This window comes from Camponotus vicinus, unplaced genomic scaffold, assembly GCF_025532165.1.
Source record: "Camponotus vicinus isolate PSW18456_S1 unplaced genomic scaffold, iyCamVici1.0 SCAF_2, whole genome shotgun sequence".
NCBI lineage: Eukaryota > Metazoa > Arthropoda > Insecta > Hymenoptera > Formicidae > Camponotus > Camponotus vicinus.
The window spans coordinates 14100001-14122371 of record NW_028141956.1 but is presented as its reverse complement, the minus strand read 5'-3'; the positions used below and the strand labels follow the sequence as shown (position 1 = coordinate 14122371).

Below are 22371 nucleotides of genomic sequence, written 5' to 3'. Positions count from 1 at the left end.
CAATAAGTATGTTTAGTTTTCACAGATATGAGTATATTCTATATATAGTATATATCACATTGTCGCGCTGAACTTGTTATCGTCATTATATGAGTATTATAGACACGTATTATCTCGTTAAAATCCCGATCGTCGAGGTCGATGTCGATCTACCTTTTATCCGTAATCGTTAATGGCAAATAATATAACACTACGCAGTAAAGGCAAGTAGTATGTAGTCTTAATCGGGCATACGGTATAAACATTACGAGCATTTTATAATTAAATTTACTGTAAAATTTTTTTTTGATTATAATAAGTGATCAATATCTTCTTATAATAATATTCATTAAAAGTAGAACTTATATTTTGAACTCGTGTGTGATTATGCATGTATATGTGTGTGGGTGTGTATTCGTTTTATGTATGTAATGTTTATCTCATTATCTTACATACGTGTATTATAACGCAAGGTGAGAGATACTCAAACATACATTCCCGGGCTCTCTTACTCATCTAAAAATCAATTTTTAGAATTGACTGAATGGATCTATCTTAAGAAATAGTCATGATTTCTTATCGCTTCCTGTTCAGTGCATTTTTATTGATTATTCTTGTCGCTCTAAAACTGGTATTCGCATATAATAATGTGAATATAGAAGAAAACGAAAATTTGAACGAGATTTCCGCACGATACCGACTACCCAAGAATATCATTCCTATATCATATGATTTATCGATTTACACTCATCCCACTGACGCGGATTATGATGGTCACGTACGAATCATTTTACAAGTACTGGAAAAAACAGACTCCATCGTTCTGCACACAGATGCATTAATTATACAACCAAATATATCTTTATCGGATAAATCAGGTCAATTGATTCCGATTTTGTATTACGTTTACGATGAAGAAACACAAATGTTTACGATTAAACTAGTCCATGCATTGGAATCTGCAGAATACACAATAGAACTATTCTTTAAAGGATACATCGCAAACGATGTTTTCGGTTTTTACGCAAGTCTATATGAAGTTGAAGGAAAACTTAGGTAATATTTAAATTCTGAAAACTCTTATATACACATATATTTAAGAGAATCGTTATAAGCACGGTAATTTCGAAGAAAAATCTATGCAATTGAAAGTTTTTATAAAAATATTAAGAATATTGAATATGAAATCATTAACATCCTCTTGATTATATATTTACGTAATTATTCTGTGTTATACAAATTAAAATACTAGTCTTCTTAGGAATATTCATGATCTGTCACATTTGATTTTATATATTTCCTATTTATTATTATTGTACATTTATATATTATATATTTTCTATTATATACTTTCTATATCCTAATATATTTTATATCTTATATGTTTTATATTATATGTAGAGTTAATACCAGTAAAAAGAACAATTATATTTAGAGATTGTTTATAGTGATAAAAACAAATTCTTGAACAATTATTGCACATTTGATTCGAAATGTATTGCTAAATTCTTTAGACGAATCGGCGTAACTCAGTTTTCGCCCACGTATGCACGTCGTGCTTTTCCATGCATGGACGAGCCATATTTAAAAGCAGAATTTTAAGTGCGAATTGGTCATCATAAAGATCAAAATGCGACAAGTAATACTCCAGTGGAATCTATACGAATGAAGTTAGTATATGTAATTTTTCTAATTTATATAAAAATAAAATTAAAATAATTTATATAGATATTAAAAGAGAAATATACATATAAAAACATACATACAAAAACGAGGAAAATTTAATTGTTGATACTTATAGAAATGATACTTACTATGTGACCACATTCCGTCGCACGCCGCGAATTTCCACATACTTGGTAGGATGGACAGTGCACAACTTTATCCCGGAACGATCAAAAATTTCGGAGAATTTCAATATGTGGACAAGAGATTCCATGAAATTTCGCGGATCGATGGCCTTGAATCGCGGCCAGGCAATTTTCTCGGCATTGCAGACATGGTTATCGGTGAAGAGCCCGCTCGAGAAGGTCGATCAATTCGCAATACCAGATTTCAATTTTAACGCAATGGAGAATTGGGGTCTCATCACTTATCGTGAATCCGTAGTATTACATGAGGACGGAATCACGCCGACGAAAATAGTGTTGAATGGATTGACAACGATGGCTCACGAGTACGCTCACACTTGGTTCGGAAATCTGGTGACACCCAAATTCTGGGATGTCGTCTGGCTGAAGGAGGGTTTCGCTACATATTTCCAATATTTTGGGGTATCCATAGCGGAACCTAATCTGAAAATGATGAACTTATTCGCAGTAGATTGTCTTCAACCGACATTACTTGCAGATTCCGATGATCATACACGTACATTGAACGGACGAGGAGTCGGAAACCGTAGCAGTATTATGGCTACTTTAGATTTCGTTTCTTATGAAAAAGGTGCATATAAATAATCATTATTTTATTTCTATAAATTCTGAGATTCTGAATTCACATTAAAAATGTTATCGCTAGAATATAATATGTGAAATAATTTTTTACATGAAACACTCTTATAAAAAAGATAATTCTAAAATATGATATGAACTGAAAATGTGGATAAGATATGAACTAAAACAGAGATTTATTAAGTATTTTGAAAACACTCTGTATTCAATATATCATCTGATTTTAATTACAAATGCTGTGTCATTAGTTTTTTACGTAATGTGTTGATTATATCGTCTTATACGTATAACAATCTCGCAAAACAGATAAAGATATCTGCCAATCATGTGATAATTCCTTTTTACAAATGATCACATATTCAAATCATATATGCAGAAAATTGATTATTAGCAAAATTAGTCACTAATATATATCTTTAATATATCACACGACATATATGCTTATTCACGTACTTCGTATGAATCGTTCGACTTCGTGTGAAAATGATTATTTTGGTTATCTTTCTAGATTTCGTAATTTCGATTAAAATAGCGATGACGCACGAAATCGCAGAAAAATAAATTTAAAATTAATTATATTAAAAAATCAAATTAACATATGTAAAATTGATTTTCTTCTTTTTCTATATAATTAATACTGCAATGAAATATGAAATACTTATTTTTTAAAGCACGCATATTTTATATTTATTTTACATTTTATTATACATTTCAACTTTTTATTAGAAAAATATTTAAAATATATAACATTTATTTTACATATATTAATTATATATAATAAATATTAATATTACATTATCTTATTTTCAGGTGCATCCATAATTCGTATGACCAATCATATCATCGGAAATACAGCTTTTCAATTAGGCTTGCAGAGTTATTTGCGCGAAATGTAAGTCTATGCATGCGAAGTATTTCCAAATTCTATTAACCATTTTTCATAACAATATAAAATCGTAAACGTTCATTATTATTGTAAAAATTGCAATAATCTAATTTATTAAAAATGATATTTACTATTTTATTCTCTCTCTCTTTCTCTCTCTCTCTCTCTCTTTTTCTCTCGTCGATTCTCTTATTAAGACTACTCTACAAAAATACTCATTTTTATTACTAGGTCATATCAAGCAGTACTTCCATTCGATTTATATCGACATTTGCAGACTGCGTCAGATAAATCAGGACAACTACCCAAGTATCTAGTCGTAAAAGATATCATAGAGTCCTGGGCAAATCAACCGGGATATCCCTTGGTAACAATTACACGAAATTACACCACGAAAACTCTTTTCGCCTCGCAAGAACGATTTTATCTGAGCCACCATGCAACACAAACCGACAAATCTGGTTGGTGGATACCGTTGACTTTTGTATTTGAAGAATCAAATATCACATTTGATCGAATCAATACTGTAGTATGGTTGGAGCCGCAGGTCAAGAACGCGATAATTGGTTCTTTCGAATCAAACTCATGGATGATTTTCAACGTTCAGCAAATTGGATATTATAGAGTCAATTATGACGAGAATAACTGGAAGATGCTTATCGATTATCTCAGATCAAAGAACTTTAAAAAAATACACGCAATAAACAGAGCTGCACTTCTAGATGATGCCTTTAATTTAGCTAGAGCCGGTTATGTGAATTATTCCATTCCATTTGATATTGCGACGTATCTTATTCATGAAACCGAGTACGAACCGTGGGTTGCTGCGATAAATAACTTTAATTTTCTCAATCATATTCTCGCTAGCTCGCCGCGAGTACAACAACTTTTTCAGGTAAGCGATTATTTTTTTAAACAATGAATCAGCAATGAATTTTAATTCAATTTAATAATTTGATATAATTTCTAGGCCTATGCAAATCGCTTACTTAAATCCATATACCGTTTACTGAGCTTTATCGAAAATCCAACAGATATTTTAATGATAAAATTACATCGTGAATTAATCTTATCAGCTGCATGTTCAGTTAACAATATCCACTGTCTAAGGAAATCAAAAATTTTATTTGATTCTTGGATTTCTACATCGGAAAAAAGGTATAGCTGATTACTATTACTGACAATTCCGATATATATTACATTGTTTAGAATATTACAGTTATTTTGTTATGACGACGAATAGATATTAATATTACAATACTTGGACGCACATAAATAAATAGAACAGTTTTTTAAAATTATTATACCTTATCTTTTCTATTTTATAGTAAATAATTTTGTAAAGTACACTGCTTTTTAAGAAAATAATTAATTTCTTAACAAATTTTTTTTATAATAATACATTTAACATATACAATATAGAATATCAGTTCTTTTAAATTATATCTTATCTTTTTTTTATAATAAGCATTCTCATATATTTACCTTCCTCGAAAAAGATAATCGATTAATAACACACTCTTTATAATGATTTCACATATACACAGAATATCAGCAAATCTCAAGAGTTTCGTGTATTGTGCGGGCATTCGCGTAAATGATGATAATGATTGGTATACAGTTTGGAATCGATTCCTCTGTACTGATTTACATACAGAACAAGAGCTCTTGCTAAATGCACTTGGATGTACTAAAAATCCACAATTAATCAACAAGTGGGTTTCAATCAGTTTATGCATATAAGCGTATTTAACATCAAATTCTAAATTTGTCGATTTCTAGATATCTTAATATCTCCATAACTTACGAATTCAATGTCCGCAAACAATACAGGATGATGATAAATAACGCTGTTTTGAATGGTAATCCCGAAAATGTGAATTATGTTATCGATTTTATTCACAATAATTTGCATGCAGTTCTAAAATTGTATGTATTATTTACTTTTATTTCTTTTATTACATACATAACATATGAATTTATTTGATCAGAATTTATAATTCGAGAGTCGACAAAGTATTATTATTATTATATATTTATTATATTATTTGTTAAAATGAGATAAATATTTGATTGCGTATATTTATATGAACATAAATTTCCATAAAAATATCAAACTCAATTAAAATCTTTTATTTTACGTTTGCTAATTAATTATAACTTAAAAGAGAAATATATAATAATATATTTTTTACTTATTTCTTCTCGCAATATTAATTGCAATGTTCAAAATCAATTTGGTAATACCTTCTCTTTGTTTTTACAGAAGAGGAATAGATTTCTTAAATAAAGTGCTTACTGCTATAGGGAATAAAATTATAACTGAAGTTCAATTAAACAAGGTATTATATATATACATATATTTAAACATTAAATTTATTTAACATTAAGTTAACATTAAGTGTATATATATATATATATATATATATATATATATATATCCTATTTAATGTAATTAATTGAGAGAGAGAGAGAGAGTGTGTGTGTGTGTGTGTGTGTGTGTGTGTGTACATGTAACATATTTTATATTATTTTTACTGATGTACTTACTGATGTATTACATTCACTACTATATCACTAAGAACGATATAACGTGGAAATATAATGTTCATAATATTACAGTTTCGCATTTTTGTTGACGAGAATATAAAAAATCTAGGATCAGCATTGATCTTAGCAAGAAAAGCCATAGCGGTTTCTGAGGCATCCGTAACATGGATTAATAAATTTTCACCTGCAATCGAGAAAGCACTATTATTTAATTAATTATTTAAAGTTATATTACGAGAGTATATTATACTATACATATAATGTACTGTATAATATACTATATTAAATATAATAGTATAGTGTATTACGTAATATATATACACATTGTTATTTGTAATTAAATCTAAATAAATATACGTGTACACAGAAACACATAAAAAAATCCTCATGAGATTATACTTAAAAATTATATTTCAAAATTGCATTTTGTATTAATCTGTTGTACCGTTACATATTGTATTAATATGCTAGTTTTCAAAACTATTAAGTTTATAAAATGTTATTTCATTAAAAAAATTCAAATATAATCATATATTATTATAAAGTACAGTACTTTAAAAATTATTTATTATTTATAAAACATAGGACGTAAAGATTATTTATTACTTATAAAGATGTAATGTGTGATAATATCCCGCATATAAAGTATATAGTATCAAATATATATAATTATTATAATTCGAATTAATGTTTAGATATATTAGACTTCAATAAAGCAAATTTATTAAATTTTATTTTAATAAAAATAATTTTTGTAAAAAGAGATGGAGTATTTACTCAACAATTTTAGTGAACATATAAGCATTCGTAAACTTTAAATAATAAAAGAGAAGATTATTAAATATCATTTAAGATTTAATCTGATATCAATTATCATGATTTGATGTCAATTATCTGTGCATGAAACAAAAAATGTATTATTTAAATTGATTACTTAAACACAATTATCAAGAATTATATCTAATCAATTATCAAGTCTACTATATGATCATTTCATTTTCTCATTTTTTTTATATATAAAATTGATAAACATTTATACAAACATCATATGTATGTATCTCTAACTCTTTCCTCGTTATTTTATACGTAATTATTATTTTTGATATGTCAATTTATGCATTTGTTTGCATGTTGTTTACGTCTTTTTTATATATTTTATACTTTGATCAAAATTTTTAGACATAATTACAAAAATTTTTTTTTATAAATTTTTTTATTTATATTTTTGTTTCAATAATACTATAGAGAGATACATACACATATAACGCAACAAAACCTTCATTCTAGAATATTGTATTCTGCGAATCTGAATTACATTGTTTACAAGCTTACTGTGTTGATGATTCTGGATTTATCAATTTTTTTCTTCTTTTACATAAATATATCATAGATAATGATAAAAAATTTGTAAAAAATCTTATTACGTATGACTATTTGAGAATCTTTTATATATATAATTAATAAAATTAACAAACTATTTAATAAATTAATAAATATAAGAAGAATCATAATTTTATATCATTAATATTGACTATAGCTATAATTATAACTACATTTTAATTTTACGAATAAAAAATTAATTATTATTATAATTAGAAGGAAGAGTTTTCGGAAATACTAGTAATCTATTTTGCAAACTATAATAAAATAGAATCTTCATAAATTATTCCAATTCTTGATTAAATATTAGTACTAGTCATATCGATGCTGGAGAGATTTTGAAACAAATTATTTTAATTTCTCATAATACACATAATTATTTTAATTTCTCTAACAGTAAGATTGAAAGTTAAAAGGTCTCATTATTTAATTAACCTTCAGATTGTGCATTTCTTAATGTTGCTATATAATAGCCAGGGAACTGAACTTTTCACGTTTTATGTTGACTATTTTTCACGATTTGATTTCAAAATTTCGCATTTTATCGCGTTTTACCCGATTTTCCATTATTTTGATTTAAATTCTAGTTGAAACGAATTATCGACCCTTGTTACTCATAATTTGTCACACTGAGGAGGGTCCGAAAGGGACCGAAACGTTTGGTTTTTAAAAATTATAGACTTTTTTAAAAATTATTGAATTTTTTGTCACACATTACCACCTGCGCTTTACTTGGTCTAAAATAGCCTACTTTATTATCATTATTGAAAACTAAAATAAATTTTTTGTTTCTAAAATCTGAATATATGAAAAAATATGAGTCGAAAGAGATATCGATAGCGATTATTTTACAAGGCAACGCTTTCAGTTCGTTTCAGTTTGTACAGTACGCGACGATTTGTTTCGTGGGGCCTCTTGCAAGGAGAACAAATCACTATCGCGGACTATATTATAGTTTATTTATAGTTTTTAATACCGATGCCTTCTGCATTTATTGTTAAATATGTGTTCAAATGGACGAAATAATGTAAAAATCAGACAAAAAACGAAATTTTGTGATTTGAGATGAAATTCACGATTTGAGAGCGACTTCACGTTTTGTCACGGCATAAAATTTTGCTCAAAAGATGTTGGCATGCATAAAAACAGAAATACAACTTCAGTCTGTCATATTTTGATGAAATTCGCGTTTTTGCTTAATGCGAAAAGTTCAGTTCCCTGATAATAGCTTTTCAAACATCAAATATCTCATTGAAGATATTAAAAAATATTCAAAATTTTCTTTTTCAAATTAACATAAACTTTTTTACTTATATGAAAGAAAATTTATTTATAATACAAGAACAGAAAATTTTATAATAATTTTACAAGTTTATAATGAATCAATGCGACGTTTAGCTTCAGCAATACCATTCGATACTTTTCACGAGATGTACGATAAAAAGTAGGATTTCTCTGTGATATCTCTGACCTGGCTTGGCATTGATTGGCTGGATAACAATGTATTTAAGTTATCGCATTATCAGCGTTGTCACTGTCCAGGAAATTTTGCGAGTTGAGTTCGGAATAGTCTATTTAGCGATCATACCCCAACGAGTATAATACCTACTGCTCCGACTGTCGTGATAAGATTAAAAAAAAGCAGCGATATTTTTTTGCGATACGTCTTACTGCCATTGCCTTATAAGGCGCCAAATTTTGGCTTGACAGTCTTTCATAAAATCTTGCCTCTGCGGGGAGTAGCATTGACCCGCACGGCTCTTCATCTTTAATTAGTTTTAAGGTACGTTATTTTAATCTTATTAAAATCGAAAAATTCAGTTTGTATAAAAGGAAATTGATCTTATTGCAAAAGAAGAGAAGTGTATAAGAAATTTTTTATATTATACAACAATTTGTGTGTGACTTTTCGTAGCAATCTGTTGCGATTATGTGTGTGTGCAGTATCATTTTCATCAATTTATTAGCAAATTATATCTAGCATATATCATATTTATGATTTAACATAATACATTATTGGAAATAATATTCTAATAATTTGATTCGTAAAAATTAAAGTAGATGAAAATAAAAAATCAAATTTATTTTTTTAGAACACACACGATAGAGTTTATTTTCTTTAAAATAAATAATAAATATAAAAATAACATTTTTTCTGTTAATAAAACTTATAGTACGAATAGATGTTTCTTGAAGAGTTATGTGTATTCCGTGCATATAATTTAGATTTATAACAGTTAAAATATATACACACAACGTTTCCTTCTTTGAATGTTTTTCTTTTTTTCTTTTCAGTTTGTTAATTTCTTATTTAAAGTAAAACAGAATTATTAAGTTATCATTAATAAGTTTCAAAAATCTTACTTATTATATGAATATTTATTCAAATGACTTCCGAAAATCAATGAAGATTATATTCCTTTTTTACATTATTACATCAAAACGTCAATACTATATGTATGTACGTTTATTATTATTTATTCACATCTTTTAATTATAATAACAGGTTGGATCGTACAAAATTTTTCCATTTATAGCAGATATTAATGATGAGATATCTGCTGCCATTGATTCTTGTCCTGGCAACTTGCTGGGCAGGCATTCCTATTCCTGAAAGTGTAATTCCCCAAGCAATTGAGGAAATTCCAGACGACTACAGATTACCGAAGGATGTCATACCCACTAATTATGTTATCGAATTAACACCGTATCTAGACACAAAGGATAAAAAGAACTTTACTTTCGACGGACAGTCTGAAATCGATCTCGAAATTAAGAAAAATAATATTAAGACTATAACATTTCATGCTAATGAACTTAACATAACCAAAGTTAAGTTGATCTATTCTGGGAAACCAATAGAGATTATAAGTCAAGAAATAAACAAACAAAAGGATTTCATAACACTCAATTTAAAGGAAGAGCTTAATTCTACATTTAAAAATATAAAATTATTTTTAACTTTTACTGGAGTGTTAAACGATAATTTGCGTGGATTTTATAGAAGTTCTTATCAAGACGGAAAGGAAAAAAGGTAAGATAATAATTATATACAAAAACTCCTACTTAAATCTTCTTTAAGATTAATATTCTTTTAAATTTACATATATAATTTTTATATATATATAACATAATATAGTTTATATATATTATATCTAAATTCAGAAGATAATGATTTCAAACAAATGTTGTGTTACCAATTCTAGTTTAAATATTTTCTTTATAGATTTTCTAAAAATCTTTCGTCATAGAAACCGGATGATGAATCCTATTTGTATTTATATTTGTAGGACAATGTTAATTCAAATCTTTACTAATAAATTAAGATTAAAATAAATGTTTCCTTTAAAACAAATAATTTTGTTTTAATAGACACAAGTATATGAAATAAAGTAGAAAATCATCTTTTTGCAATAATGCAAACATCTATATGTTACAGATGGCTCGCAACAACTCACTTCGAGCCAGTAGCCGCGAGACAAGCATTCCCATGCTGGGATGAGCCTGCATTAAAGGCAACTTTCAACATTACTATCAATTATCCCACAAATACAAGTTACCACGCGCTCTCGAATATGCTTGAGAACGAAAAAAATGGAAAGACGACTTTTCCGCAAACACGAAAGATGTCCACCTATCTCGTGGCCTTTGTAGTTTCGGATTACAAAAGCAACACAAATAAAGAAAAAAATCTTCGTGTTTGGACAAGACCCAATGCGATCAACAGCACAAATTTTGCACTCGAAATCGGGCAAGAAACATTGAAAGTATTACATAAATTCACTGACATCAACTATTACACGCCAAAAGATAAACCTGGATATATCCCAGGAATAAAGATGGATCAAATTTCAATCCCAGATTTTGCAGCTGGTGCTATGGAGAATTGGGGTCTTGTGACTTACAGGTAACATTGGTCAAAGGTTATTAATCGGAAATATCAAATGCTTAAACTTCATGCAATTAGTACAAAGTCCATAAGTGCTTTATCTTAATTGAACGTGCAAATTTCAACAGCTTACCTTATCTATCGATTTTTCAATCTTATCATATTAAAGTACGCTTATCAATTCTGTATAGGATATAAAAATTTTTATTGTACAATTTTTATATTTTTCTAAACAAATATGTCAATTATTTTATATATTATATAGTTTTTATTTACATTCTCGTAAATTTTAGTATCATTATGAACTTATCTTACTAGTGCATCAAAAATAACGTGCTGTTTCTTTTTAAGAGAGTCTGGGCTTCTTTACACTGAAAACAAATCAACTACGGAAGACAAGCAAGCTATAGCGAAAGTGATAGCTCACGAATTCGCTCATCAATGGTTCGGTGATTTAGTGACTTGTGATTGGTGGGATTATATCTGGCTAAACGAAGGATTTGCCACCTTCTTTGAATATTATACAACCGAACAAGTTGTTCAAAACTTGGTAAGTATAAATATTTTATATATATATATATATATATATATATATATATATATATATATCATAATTGAGTTATAATATATATAATTATATATATATATATATATATATATATATATATATATATATAATTGAATTATAGTAATATTAAAAATTTAATGTGCACTATAAAAATTCTGGATAGATTCTCAATTGAAGTAATGTAATTAATATTAAGAAAATATTGAATATATTAACATGTTTATATTAATAAAAGATAATAATTTATCTTTTATGCCAACCATAATTTATATTAACATTATGATCGATTTATTTTACACTGCTTTGCAAAATCCTTTAAAGAGAGAAATTTATGTTAGCAAAAAAAAGGCATCATAAGATTATAAAAGTGTAATAGAGAGACAGTGAAACTGCTAACTAATTTAATTAATGTTATTTTAAATTGCAGTATAATGAGTCCTGGAGTCTTATGGATCAATTTGTTATTAAAAATCTACAAGCATCTGCATTCGTTGTCGATGCAACTATTAAAACTCGTCCATTAAATCCTGATGTTAGTGCGAAAACTCCTGCTCAAATCAGTAGTTTGTTCGATGATATTGCTTATAAAAAAGGTAATAGAGCTTTTTATTTTATATTCAGCAATAAAAATAAAAATAATAATTGTTATTCTAATTTATTTAATTCATTTTTACAGGCGGTTCTATTCTCCGGATGTTACAACAATTTTTGACAGAAGATATCTTCCAAAAAGGACTTCAGCATTATCTGAGTGTTAAGTAAGTCATACATTATGATATATTACATATTCTTAATAATAAAAAAGACATTTTTAAATATGTATATTTACATTTACATTATATAAAATTATAATTATTTTTAATAATTACATATATTTGTGTGCTAATTGAATACAGTGTTATGTGCTGCACTTTTGAATTATCTTACTATTTATTTTCTATAACCATCACATGTCAAAATATATTTAAATTTAACTAATATAAATTTAAATTTAGTTATCAATGTAAAGCTATCAAATAATATTATAATGTTAATTACGTTTATAATAATTATATATATATATATATATAGCATTATATATATATATATATATATATATATATATATATATATATATATATATTATTCTAAAGGATATATCCTTAGCAAAATAATATAATAATTTTTTTTAATTTTATAGTCAATTTACATCTGTTACACCTCCTCAACTCTTTAAAGCCATCGTTGATGAAGGAAAAGAAGGAATTGAAAAAGTTTTACCGAATAATGCTTCGCTTATGGACGTTATGGACAATTGGTTAAACAAATCTGGATATCCCGTTGTCACGGTTAGCAAAATCCCAGAATCTAGATTTAATCTGACACAAGAGCGATTTTTCCTGGTGAAACCAGTGAAGCAGGATACAACTCAATGGTACATACCCATAACCTACGTCAAAGAAGAAGCACCCAATGACATACAATCATTCTGGATGATACCTGAAGAACCTAAAATTGTTACAATTAACGTTTCAAACTGGATACTTTTCAATAAGAATCAAACAGGTACGGATATATTGATATACCACTGTTCAATCTTTACCTTTAGTACAACGTATAATATTGTCAATCACATTGATTCAATTCTTCCAATAACTAATATAATTGTGATTATTCTATTATATGTATATTATCTTTATAAAAAACAAAGAGTATATGAAGATTATGACAAAGGATATGATGAATATTCTCGTAATTGTAAAAATAGTTTGTATTATATATCCGTTGCTTTAAAATACATAAAAGCAGATGTTTTTGTATGCTTTATGCACTAAAAAGTATATTTTAATCATTTAACAAAACATATTTGATGTACGTACTTTAACTTTGCCATTATCATTAATATTAATATTCCGTGGAATAATAAAATTGAATGAAATGTGTGACAATAAAGTACTCCTTTAAAAAGAAATAATATGATTTATTCAAATTATTATATGTGTCATAAGATTATTTTGATAATCATCGTCATGAAATAACGTAAATAAATTTATCATGAAAACAACAAAAAACGTTGCTACGAAAAAATTTATGATAATATTATTTTGCAGGATATTATCGCGTGAATTACGATGTCGAAAATTGGGAAAAACTGGCGAAATATTTAAATACAAATAATTTTAAAAATATAAGCAGTACTAATCGTGCCCAATTGATTGACGATGCATTAAATCTCGCGCGAGCGGGATATTTGCCGTATAACGTCACTTTGCAGATTACAACTTATTTGTCAAAAGAGAACGATTACATACCATGGTATGCGGCTGTTAGGGCATTTGATTATCTAGATGGTGTATTACACGGTTCGGAATTTTATGTCCCATTCCATGTAAGTTAAATATGAAGAAGTACGCTCTCGTTGGCCTTACATTCTCGTTTGCCTTATGAATCTTAATAATGCAAGAAAAATATATTTGTGAGCGCGCTCTCTCTCTCTCTCTCTCTCTCTCTCTCTCTCTCTCTCTCTCTCTCTCTCTCTCTCTCTCTCTCCCCCTAATACGCTACTGAATTTCAGAATTTTGTTGCTGAAAAAATAAAAACTTTCACAACAGAAGTTAATTACATGGAGCCCAAAGGTGGGCATGTAGTGAAATTAGGTAAAGTACTAGCATTAGATACCGCTTGTAAATACGGAATGGATAACTGCCTGAAGTTCGCTCAGAAAGAACTTGACGAATGGTTAAATGAAGAAAAAAAGAAAACGTAAGTGCAAAAATTTACAATAATTTCGTTTCGTAAATCTATAATTACGATTGCTATAAGTAACGATGTATGTTTTCATTGCAAAGTCACTGTACAAACATAAACTGCAAATTATTATCATCTAATGATGCATTTTTTTAATATACAATATGCATATTTTCTTCCGATGCAATTGTACGGAAGAATCTATGAATTTACAAATTCTCTATTGCAAATATTATGTACATGTGAATAAATATATGTATAATTGTGATCATGACTAATTACGAATTTATAGACTCTCACCAGACTTGAAAATTGGAATTATTTGTGCTGGATTGCGAAAAGGGAACGGGGAAACATGGAAAAAGATAGTAGAAAAGTATAAAAAATATGAAGAAGAACAGGCGAACATTCTCAAAGGCCTTGGTTGCGCATCCAAAGAAATTGCAAATAAATTCCTCAGTTCAACTATTGAAAAGGACCCCATTATAGATATTTTCTCTGCAATGGATACGATAGCTGAAAGAAATGCTGAGGCTTTTGAGATTCTTCTTCATTTCATTAATGCACACATCGAAGAAATCCAAAAGGCGTAAATTGTTTTCTGTTACTTAATTTGATAATGCAATATTATAAACACAAAAATTAAATATAATGTATAATGTATAATGATTTCTTTTCACAGGGATAAGGATAATACGAAGCTTCCCACTCTCCTTAATAAACTTGGCAAAAAGGTTTCGTCTCCTGCGCAATATATGGAGGTAAAATATCATCCTTATAATCTATTACGTTTTCTTAAACAGATAATTAGCCATATAACGTATATTTTTTGGAAAAACTTAATCTATTATTTTAAATTTAATAATTGCATTAGACATACACTATATTATATAGTATGAATTAATTTTTATTATATTTGCAATATAATTTAACTAATCTTATATCTAGAACTAATGTTGGGAAATGTTTCTCTTATGTCAGAATTTTATATCGTCTTCAATTTGAACTTTTTTTTAAGCAGTTACATGTGCCATATGTGAATATTGGGACGCGATAATATATCTTTTGTGTAAATAAATTTCAATAATTAGAACTTACGAGAAGTTCCATTTCTATCTTATCCTTGATCGCGCTTGTATCTTATCTAAGAGTGGATTGATTAGATATTTCACAATTTCGCTAAATATTGCATCTCTAACATATAGCACCACTAATTACGCACCATCTTAAAAATCCAATAACATCGATATTGATGGGTCTACAAGTTTTTTATATAAAAATATTTTTACATTTCAGCTATCAGAAGCCGCATACAATCATTTGGGAGAGTTCGAAAAGTTTACAGGATTGGCTAGCGCATTAGAAAATCTTGCTTGGATCAAATCCTATCGAGAAGAAGTTGGGAAATTTATCGAGAAGCAAAACTCTGCAACTTCCTTTACTTTGGCATCGTTCCTTGTGATAATCCCATTACTACTCGCACGATTCAATTAGAAATACATAGAGAAATACATAGTATATTTTGCACAATTCATTATGGTATTGAATGTCTCTAATCAATTCAATTATATTCGATCATAATATCTCAAATCGATGCCATGTAACATTTTTTTCAACTTCTAATATTGAAACAATGATATGTCCATTGTTGAGTCATTCTTGCACTTGATTTTGTAAGCGAGAAAAAAATGAAATGTGTCACAGATATTTTGTATTATATATTATCTCAACAACTCGTCATATTAATTAAAATTTTAAATTATCATCATATGAAAGACTACTATAATTTATGATATATGAAAGATACATTTTTGCGACAATGCTGCTAAGTTTTACCACAATAGACATCACAATAGTTGTAGTTAAATTATAAAAAATTTAAACATAGATTTTTATTTTATGTACGAAAAAATAACACCAGTTAATTGAGAAATATATAATATAGATATATAAATGTGTGCATAATTATGTAAATATCTTGCATATGCTGATTATTATTTATATCACTTATATAATAAGTTTTACATCATTTATAGTTATTTATAACTGAAATAAAAAGAAAAAACGAAAAAAGAAAAAAATAGTAACCTTTTTGTCAAATTTTAATAGATATAAAATCGAATTAAAATATCTGCGAACATTTTCATGAGATATTATTTGAATTTAATCAAGAAATATTGCAATACCTCGATTGATTGTCACATATACTTTATACCGTTGTAATTTAATTTCAAACTGTTTCTAATATAACTTTAATTTAATAAAAGATCATTTTTTATTTGTAGTTTATTACTTTGAAATATAAAAAAAAACGCACATATCTCTGATATAAAATATACAATTTTTATTATTATGTAATAATTATAAAATTATATTTATACAACTATTTTGCATAAAATACATTGAATATCTTTAAAATAGTAAATAGTAATAAATAAGTCGAAATAAAAACTTAGTTGTGTTAGAGATAATGATAAAAACATATATTTTGTACGCTATTAATATTTGTAATACTAACAGCAGCTATAAAATATATTAAGTGGTTTTTATCATTATTTCTAACACAACTAACAGCGTATATATAACTTACTCATACTCCGCCGTTTTATAATACAAGAAGCAGGGGTCAAGAATATAAATTATTCATATGATAGGCACGTTTAAAATACAATGGATGATCGTCAAGTATCAAATATTATACAAGGTAATCGAATGTCACAAATGATTAGATTCATTTCGTAAGATTCGATTCGCTTCGTAAGTGGAAGTAGTTTATTATCGAACAGTAAGGCGAGTTAGTTATCTAACAATAAGTGTGAAACTGTTAGTTATCTAACAATAAGTGTGAAACTGTTGCAACGTTTCGTGATTTGATCTTGAGGATTATTCGTGCAAATATACAGATAGCATGAAGGTAATATTAATCATATATACATTGGTAACAATAAAAAGTTGATTGCAATGTCGGCGAAAATTATATCTCACCAACATTTTGCTACGCTTTCAACGTTCGAATTGTCACGAATTCAGTTTCAAATATTAATATAAGAAATATTCTTGCTACGTACACGCCAATATCAATAAGCGCTAGTACAAGAGAGAAAGAGAGAAAAAAATTTTGTATCATATAACTATAAAGAAGGAAAATATATTGTCATAAATATCAATTAAATTGAAACAAAATCGTGGTGTATTATATATATATATATATATATATATATATATATATATATATATATATATATAGATGTATAGATCAAAATCACCCACATTGTATACATTTAAAATATATGTATATATATATTTTTCTGTTTACTTATTAAAAAATATTAAAATTTTATTTTTACATTTTTTATCTTTTTTTTATTTAGAAATTAAGATCGTTCAAAATTTCAAAAAAATATGTGACACTGGCTTCGCTTGATTTGCCATATCCAGGTTGCACATACATTATGCTGAAACGGATATAGACATAGATTATTTAATATATAAATAAAAAATCAACTTTCTATTGAAAGGATTGACTGAATGCATTACATGCATCATAATTTTGTAAATTATTACTTCAATTATTTTTCGATTATTGATTTGATCGCGTTCTAAATTACAAAATCGAGACGAAGACATAAACGCGCTTAACAATATAATATGTCGCTTTGTTAAAGCTGAAAACAATCTCTTGGCGATATTAAACGATAAATACTTTTAATTCTCTCGACTTCATCGATACCAATGATATTTTGAAATATATCCGGATTAAATAACATCAAATAATAATAGAATTAAATAATAGTAAAGATACACAAAAATGTAATTCACACAGTCTGAATTTTATCATAGATAAAATAACAATCAAGTGTATATATAATAAAAAGTCACTCGATTCTCGGTTGGAAGATTGCTTGTGTCGCAATCAAATAATTCTATAAATAGATTTTTCATATAAGTATATACTTATGAATTACATTATATACTGTCGAATAAAAAAATGTTTTTATTTAATATACTTGCGCAATTATTATAAACTGATCTTCCATACCAGTTTATCGATCTTTCTATTGCGAACAATCATAATAGCTGCACAAGATTTATATTATTTTTTATTCACACAATCTCTCTCTCTCTCTCTCTTGAAATGCACTTAATGTGATGATAAAAACACTAAAATTGCAATTTGTATTGTATTATTTTTCTTATGAAAATGTTTGTGCAGATATTTGAAAGGAGAATTGGCATGGCGATTCTGAAATTATTTATGAATGTTGGTCTAATATTTACTGCTACAGCGGCTCTTCCTGTTGACGCAGATTCGAGCAATGATACACATGTGACTAATTACCGTTTACCAGACAATGTAGCTCCGATGCATTACAATATTAAGTTAATACCATATATTGAGGAAGGTAACTTTACCTTTGATGGAGAATCTGCCATCAATATCACTATTCGTCATGTAACGCAAAACTTGAGTTTGCATACACTGGAATTGACAATCGACGACGCAGCGACATCGTTGTTCGACAAGGATGGCATTATCCGCATGCCGACAACGTACAGTTACGATTTGATTACACATATTTTAGTACTTTATTTTGATGATGAGCTATCACCTGGAAATTACACTTTAAAGATGCGATATGTCGGTATCTTGCACGACGACTTAAAAGGCTTTTTCAGGGTATCTTATGTTAATAAAGAAGGAAATCTAGTGTAAGTAAATGTTAATTTTTGACAATTCTTTCTAATATTATATGTATTGTTATTTTAGCATTATTTATTATTATTATTTATTTGCTACTTTTGCCATCATTATCGCTATAATATATTAAGATCTTTAACTTATATTAAAATATATATGACTTAATAAATGAAATTGCTTGATGTCGTAATTTAGTAATTGCGTATATAAATATTTTAGACACTTATCTATATAATATTACGCATGCCTGTTACAATGTAGCAATGTTTTCTTACATTTTTCGTAAAATTTCGCCTAAAATACTTTTTTTTTTTATTCTAATTAAAAAAATAATTTGTGAGATGGTTATACATTGCACAGGTGTGTTTAATTATGGTAATAAAATTAAATTAACAATTTTTTTAAGAAGCACATTTTAGGAAATTTTATCACTTTATTCGATCATTGATAATATGTCATGTTCAGACTCAACAAAAGTGTCACATATTATTATCCAAACATGAGTCATAAATTATATTTACGCGTTTCTACATTTAAGTATTTCACTTATTCTCTTTCACAGTAACAAAAAATTTATCATTATCAAAAGCGTATCATTGAAATGTGGTAGGTGGTTGGCCGCATCGCATTTCGAGGCGACTTGGGCGCGACGAGCGTTTCCATGTTGGGACGAACCGGCACTAAAAGCCACTTTTGATATCTCCATAAAACATCATCGAAATTATACGGCTCTATCAAATATGCCAATACGAGAACAATCGGACGACGGCAACGAAGATGGCATGGTGTGGACGTACTTTCACACGACTCCTATTATGTCTACCTATCTTGTAGCGTTTGTAGTGGCCGATTATGTTCGTGTTCCTAATGAAGATGGGACTGTCAATATGTGGTGCAGATCGACATTGGCGCCGTACACAAAATTTGCTCAAGAAGTTGCTCAAAAATCTGGACGGCTATTGACAGAATATACCAACAGTACCGATAAAGTTCCAAAAATGGATCATGTAGCGGTCCCAAAATTCGCAGCTGGTGCCATGGAAAATTGGGGACTTATTATCTATGTGTAATACATGTAATTTAAGAAAAACATCAATAGAATAATGCGTATGTCTGTACCAGATATCTTGCGTTACATAAATTGAAAATTCTTTTTTTACTTTCGTCAAATTATTAATTCTATATTGTTTCACGCTGGATATTGTAAGTGTAGATTTTGCGAAATAATAGACATTGATTTTACTGATTGAAAATTATAACTATTATTCTGTGTCATTATTTTAAAATAACAAAAATTATCCTTTTTTTATAAAAAAGCAGCTTTAAAAAATGTTGATTATTTAAACAATTTTAGATTGAAGTTAAATCAAAGTTAAATTTCTTTCTATTGAATAATTTTACAAAATATAGAATATGCGTAAGAAAGAATAAAAATATAATTGAGTTACACTTTAGATTATGCAAATAGTAGAAAAAGATATAATTTTAAAATACAAAAAAATTATATATATATATATCTCAAAAACACTAATATATTATTGATTTTAAATAATTATATATAAATAATAGAGTATATTATAAATATTATAATGTAATTATATGTATGTATATATAAAACATTTTGTGTGAAATGAGCATAACTACATTATTTATAATAATTTTTAGCGAACAATCCTTCGCATATAATGACAAAATTGATACGATATCTACTAAACAAAATATAGCAGTGACAGCAGCACATGAAATGGCACATCAGTGGTTTGGTAATGTAATCGGTCCATTATGGTGGTCTCATGTATGGTTAAACGAAGGATTTGCGTCGTTCTTCGAAGAATATATTCTCAATCAAGTAAGTTCATTATTACAAGTTTTATTTACATATATTCGAACAAATTGTTATTTAGATACATGACAAAAAGATTGACAAATTTTAAAATGCATCAAAAGATCGCTTTTTATATTTTTCCATTAAAAAAAATTCAAATATAAAATATAATAGTTGAATTATTTATAGTTTTCTACATAACAATAAAGTACACTGCCAATAATTATAGATTATGATTACTTAAGAGTTTAAAACAAAAGATTTCTCTAAAAACACATATATATATATATATATATATATATATATATATATACATATACACACACATATATATATATATTATTTACTATATTATAATAACTGGCATTTTATTATTAATTTATAATATTAAATTAATCAATTTTAATTGTGATTGAAATTAAAACTTTTATGTATTTCTAGATTTTCCAAGATTGGCGAGTAATGGAATATTTTGTTGTTACTACTCAGCAATCAGCTCTTCATATTGATATTGCTAGGAATATGAAGCCTATTACATTCGAAGTCAACAGTCCTAAGGAAATTGAATCACTCTTCTCTTACTCCACTTATGGCAAGGGTAAGATTGGATAAATAAATCAGCATCCTCAAATTCTCGAACATAAATGATCTAAAGTAATAGAAGAAACAAAAAAAGAATTTTTTAAATATATTCTTTTAAATCACAAGAATTAATTTTTTTTATCAGCCATGTTCGCGAATATTTTTTTATGAATGGTAATATATTGTTTTATTATGTATTACTCTCATCAATTTTATATATTACTTATCAATTTTATATGTTACTTACCAATTTTTTATATATTACTCATTGCAGCACCCGCTATATTACGCATGTTGCAACATATAATTACCGATGAGATATTTCGGAAGGGTATTATTAAATATTTACATACGCAGTGAGTAATATACTTATTTTTCTTTATCTAAGAGACAGATGTATAAAGTATCTAGTATAATAGTAATTCAACTTAAAAGTAAAAAGTTTAAATTATCGCCTAAGTTGCCTATATAATAAATCTATTGATAAAACATTGTACAGCACTTTATATTTCTACATTTTATATTTCTTAATGAATAATGCAAGAATTTAATCATTGTGATTTAAAAATTTCTTGTTAATTTAAAAATCATTATTAAATTTATTAATATTTAAAATAATAACTTTTTACAAGAGTTTAATGAATATACCAGCATTACAGAGAATTTCCTGAGAATTTTATAAAACTTTATTTTTATCTTTCTCAGAATAAAAGAAAGAATCATTATTACATTCTGAATGCTTTGTGTATAATATTTACAATTAATTATAGATTTATTTTTATTTATACGACTTTCATTGCATTATTATTTTCTTAATAAATCTATCTTCTGTCTTT

At 27.2% G+C, this 22371-nt stretch overlaps 1 protein-coding gene and 1 pseudogene across 5 annotated transcripts in view; both read left to right on the top strand.

Moving 5' to 3' along the window:
* Positions 1-532: 532 nt before the first annotated feature.
* LOC145966416 (putative aminopeptidase-2) lies at positions 533-16695 on the top strand (annotated as a pseudogene). Its single transcript, XR_014437041.1, has 21 exons — positions 533-1035; positions 1494-1649; positions 1781-2421; positions 3240-3321; positions 3547-4210; positions 4286-4473; positions 4863-5030; positions 5098-5244; positions 5582-5657; positions 5938-6072; positions 9783-10279; positions 10685-11152; positions 11486-11684; positions 12130-12295; positions 12379-12460; positions 12883-13247; positions 13793-14070; positions 14257-14444; positions 14722-15018; positions 15112-15190; positions 15726-16695. The product of XR_014437041.1 is annotated as a putative aminopeptidase-2 (transcript).
* Positions 16696-16845: 150 nt separating this feature from the next.
* LOC145966107 (aminopeptidase N-like) overlaps positions 16846-22371 on the top strand; it is a 10063-nt gene continuing 4537 nt past the window's right edge. For 2 of the 4 annotated variants that reach the window (XR_014436961.1, XM_083089906.1), the window contains exons 1-6: positions 16846-17343; positions 18643-19139; positions 19739-20194; positions 20794-20977; positions 21395-21551; positions 21810-21891. Coding sequence is in view for 3 of the 4 variants with exons in the window: in XM_083089906.1 (XP_082946032.1) it covers positions 17338-17343; positions 18643-19139; positions 19739-20194; positions 20794-20977; positions 21395-21551; positions 21810-21891 (1382 nt within the window). In the remaining variant the exon portion in view is untranslated. The remainder of the gene's footprint in view (positions 17344-18642; positions 19140-19738; positions 20195-20793; positions 20978-21394; positions 21552-21809; positions 21892-22371) is intronic. The other 2 variants (XM_083089907.1, XM_083089908.1) reach the window with 2 other exon arrangements.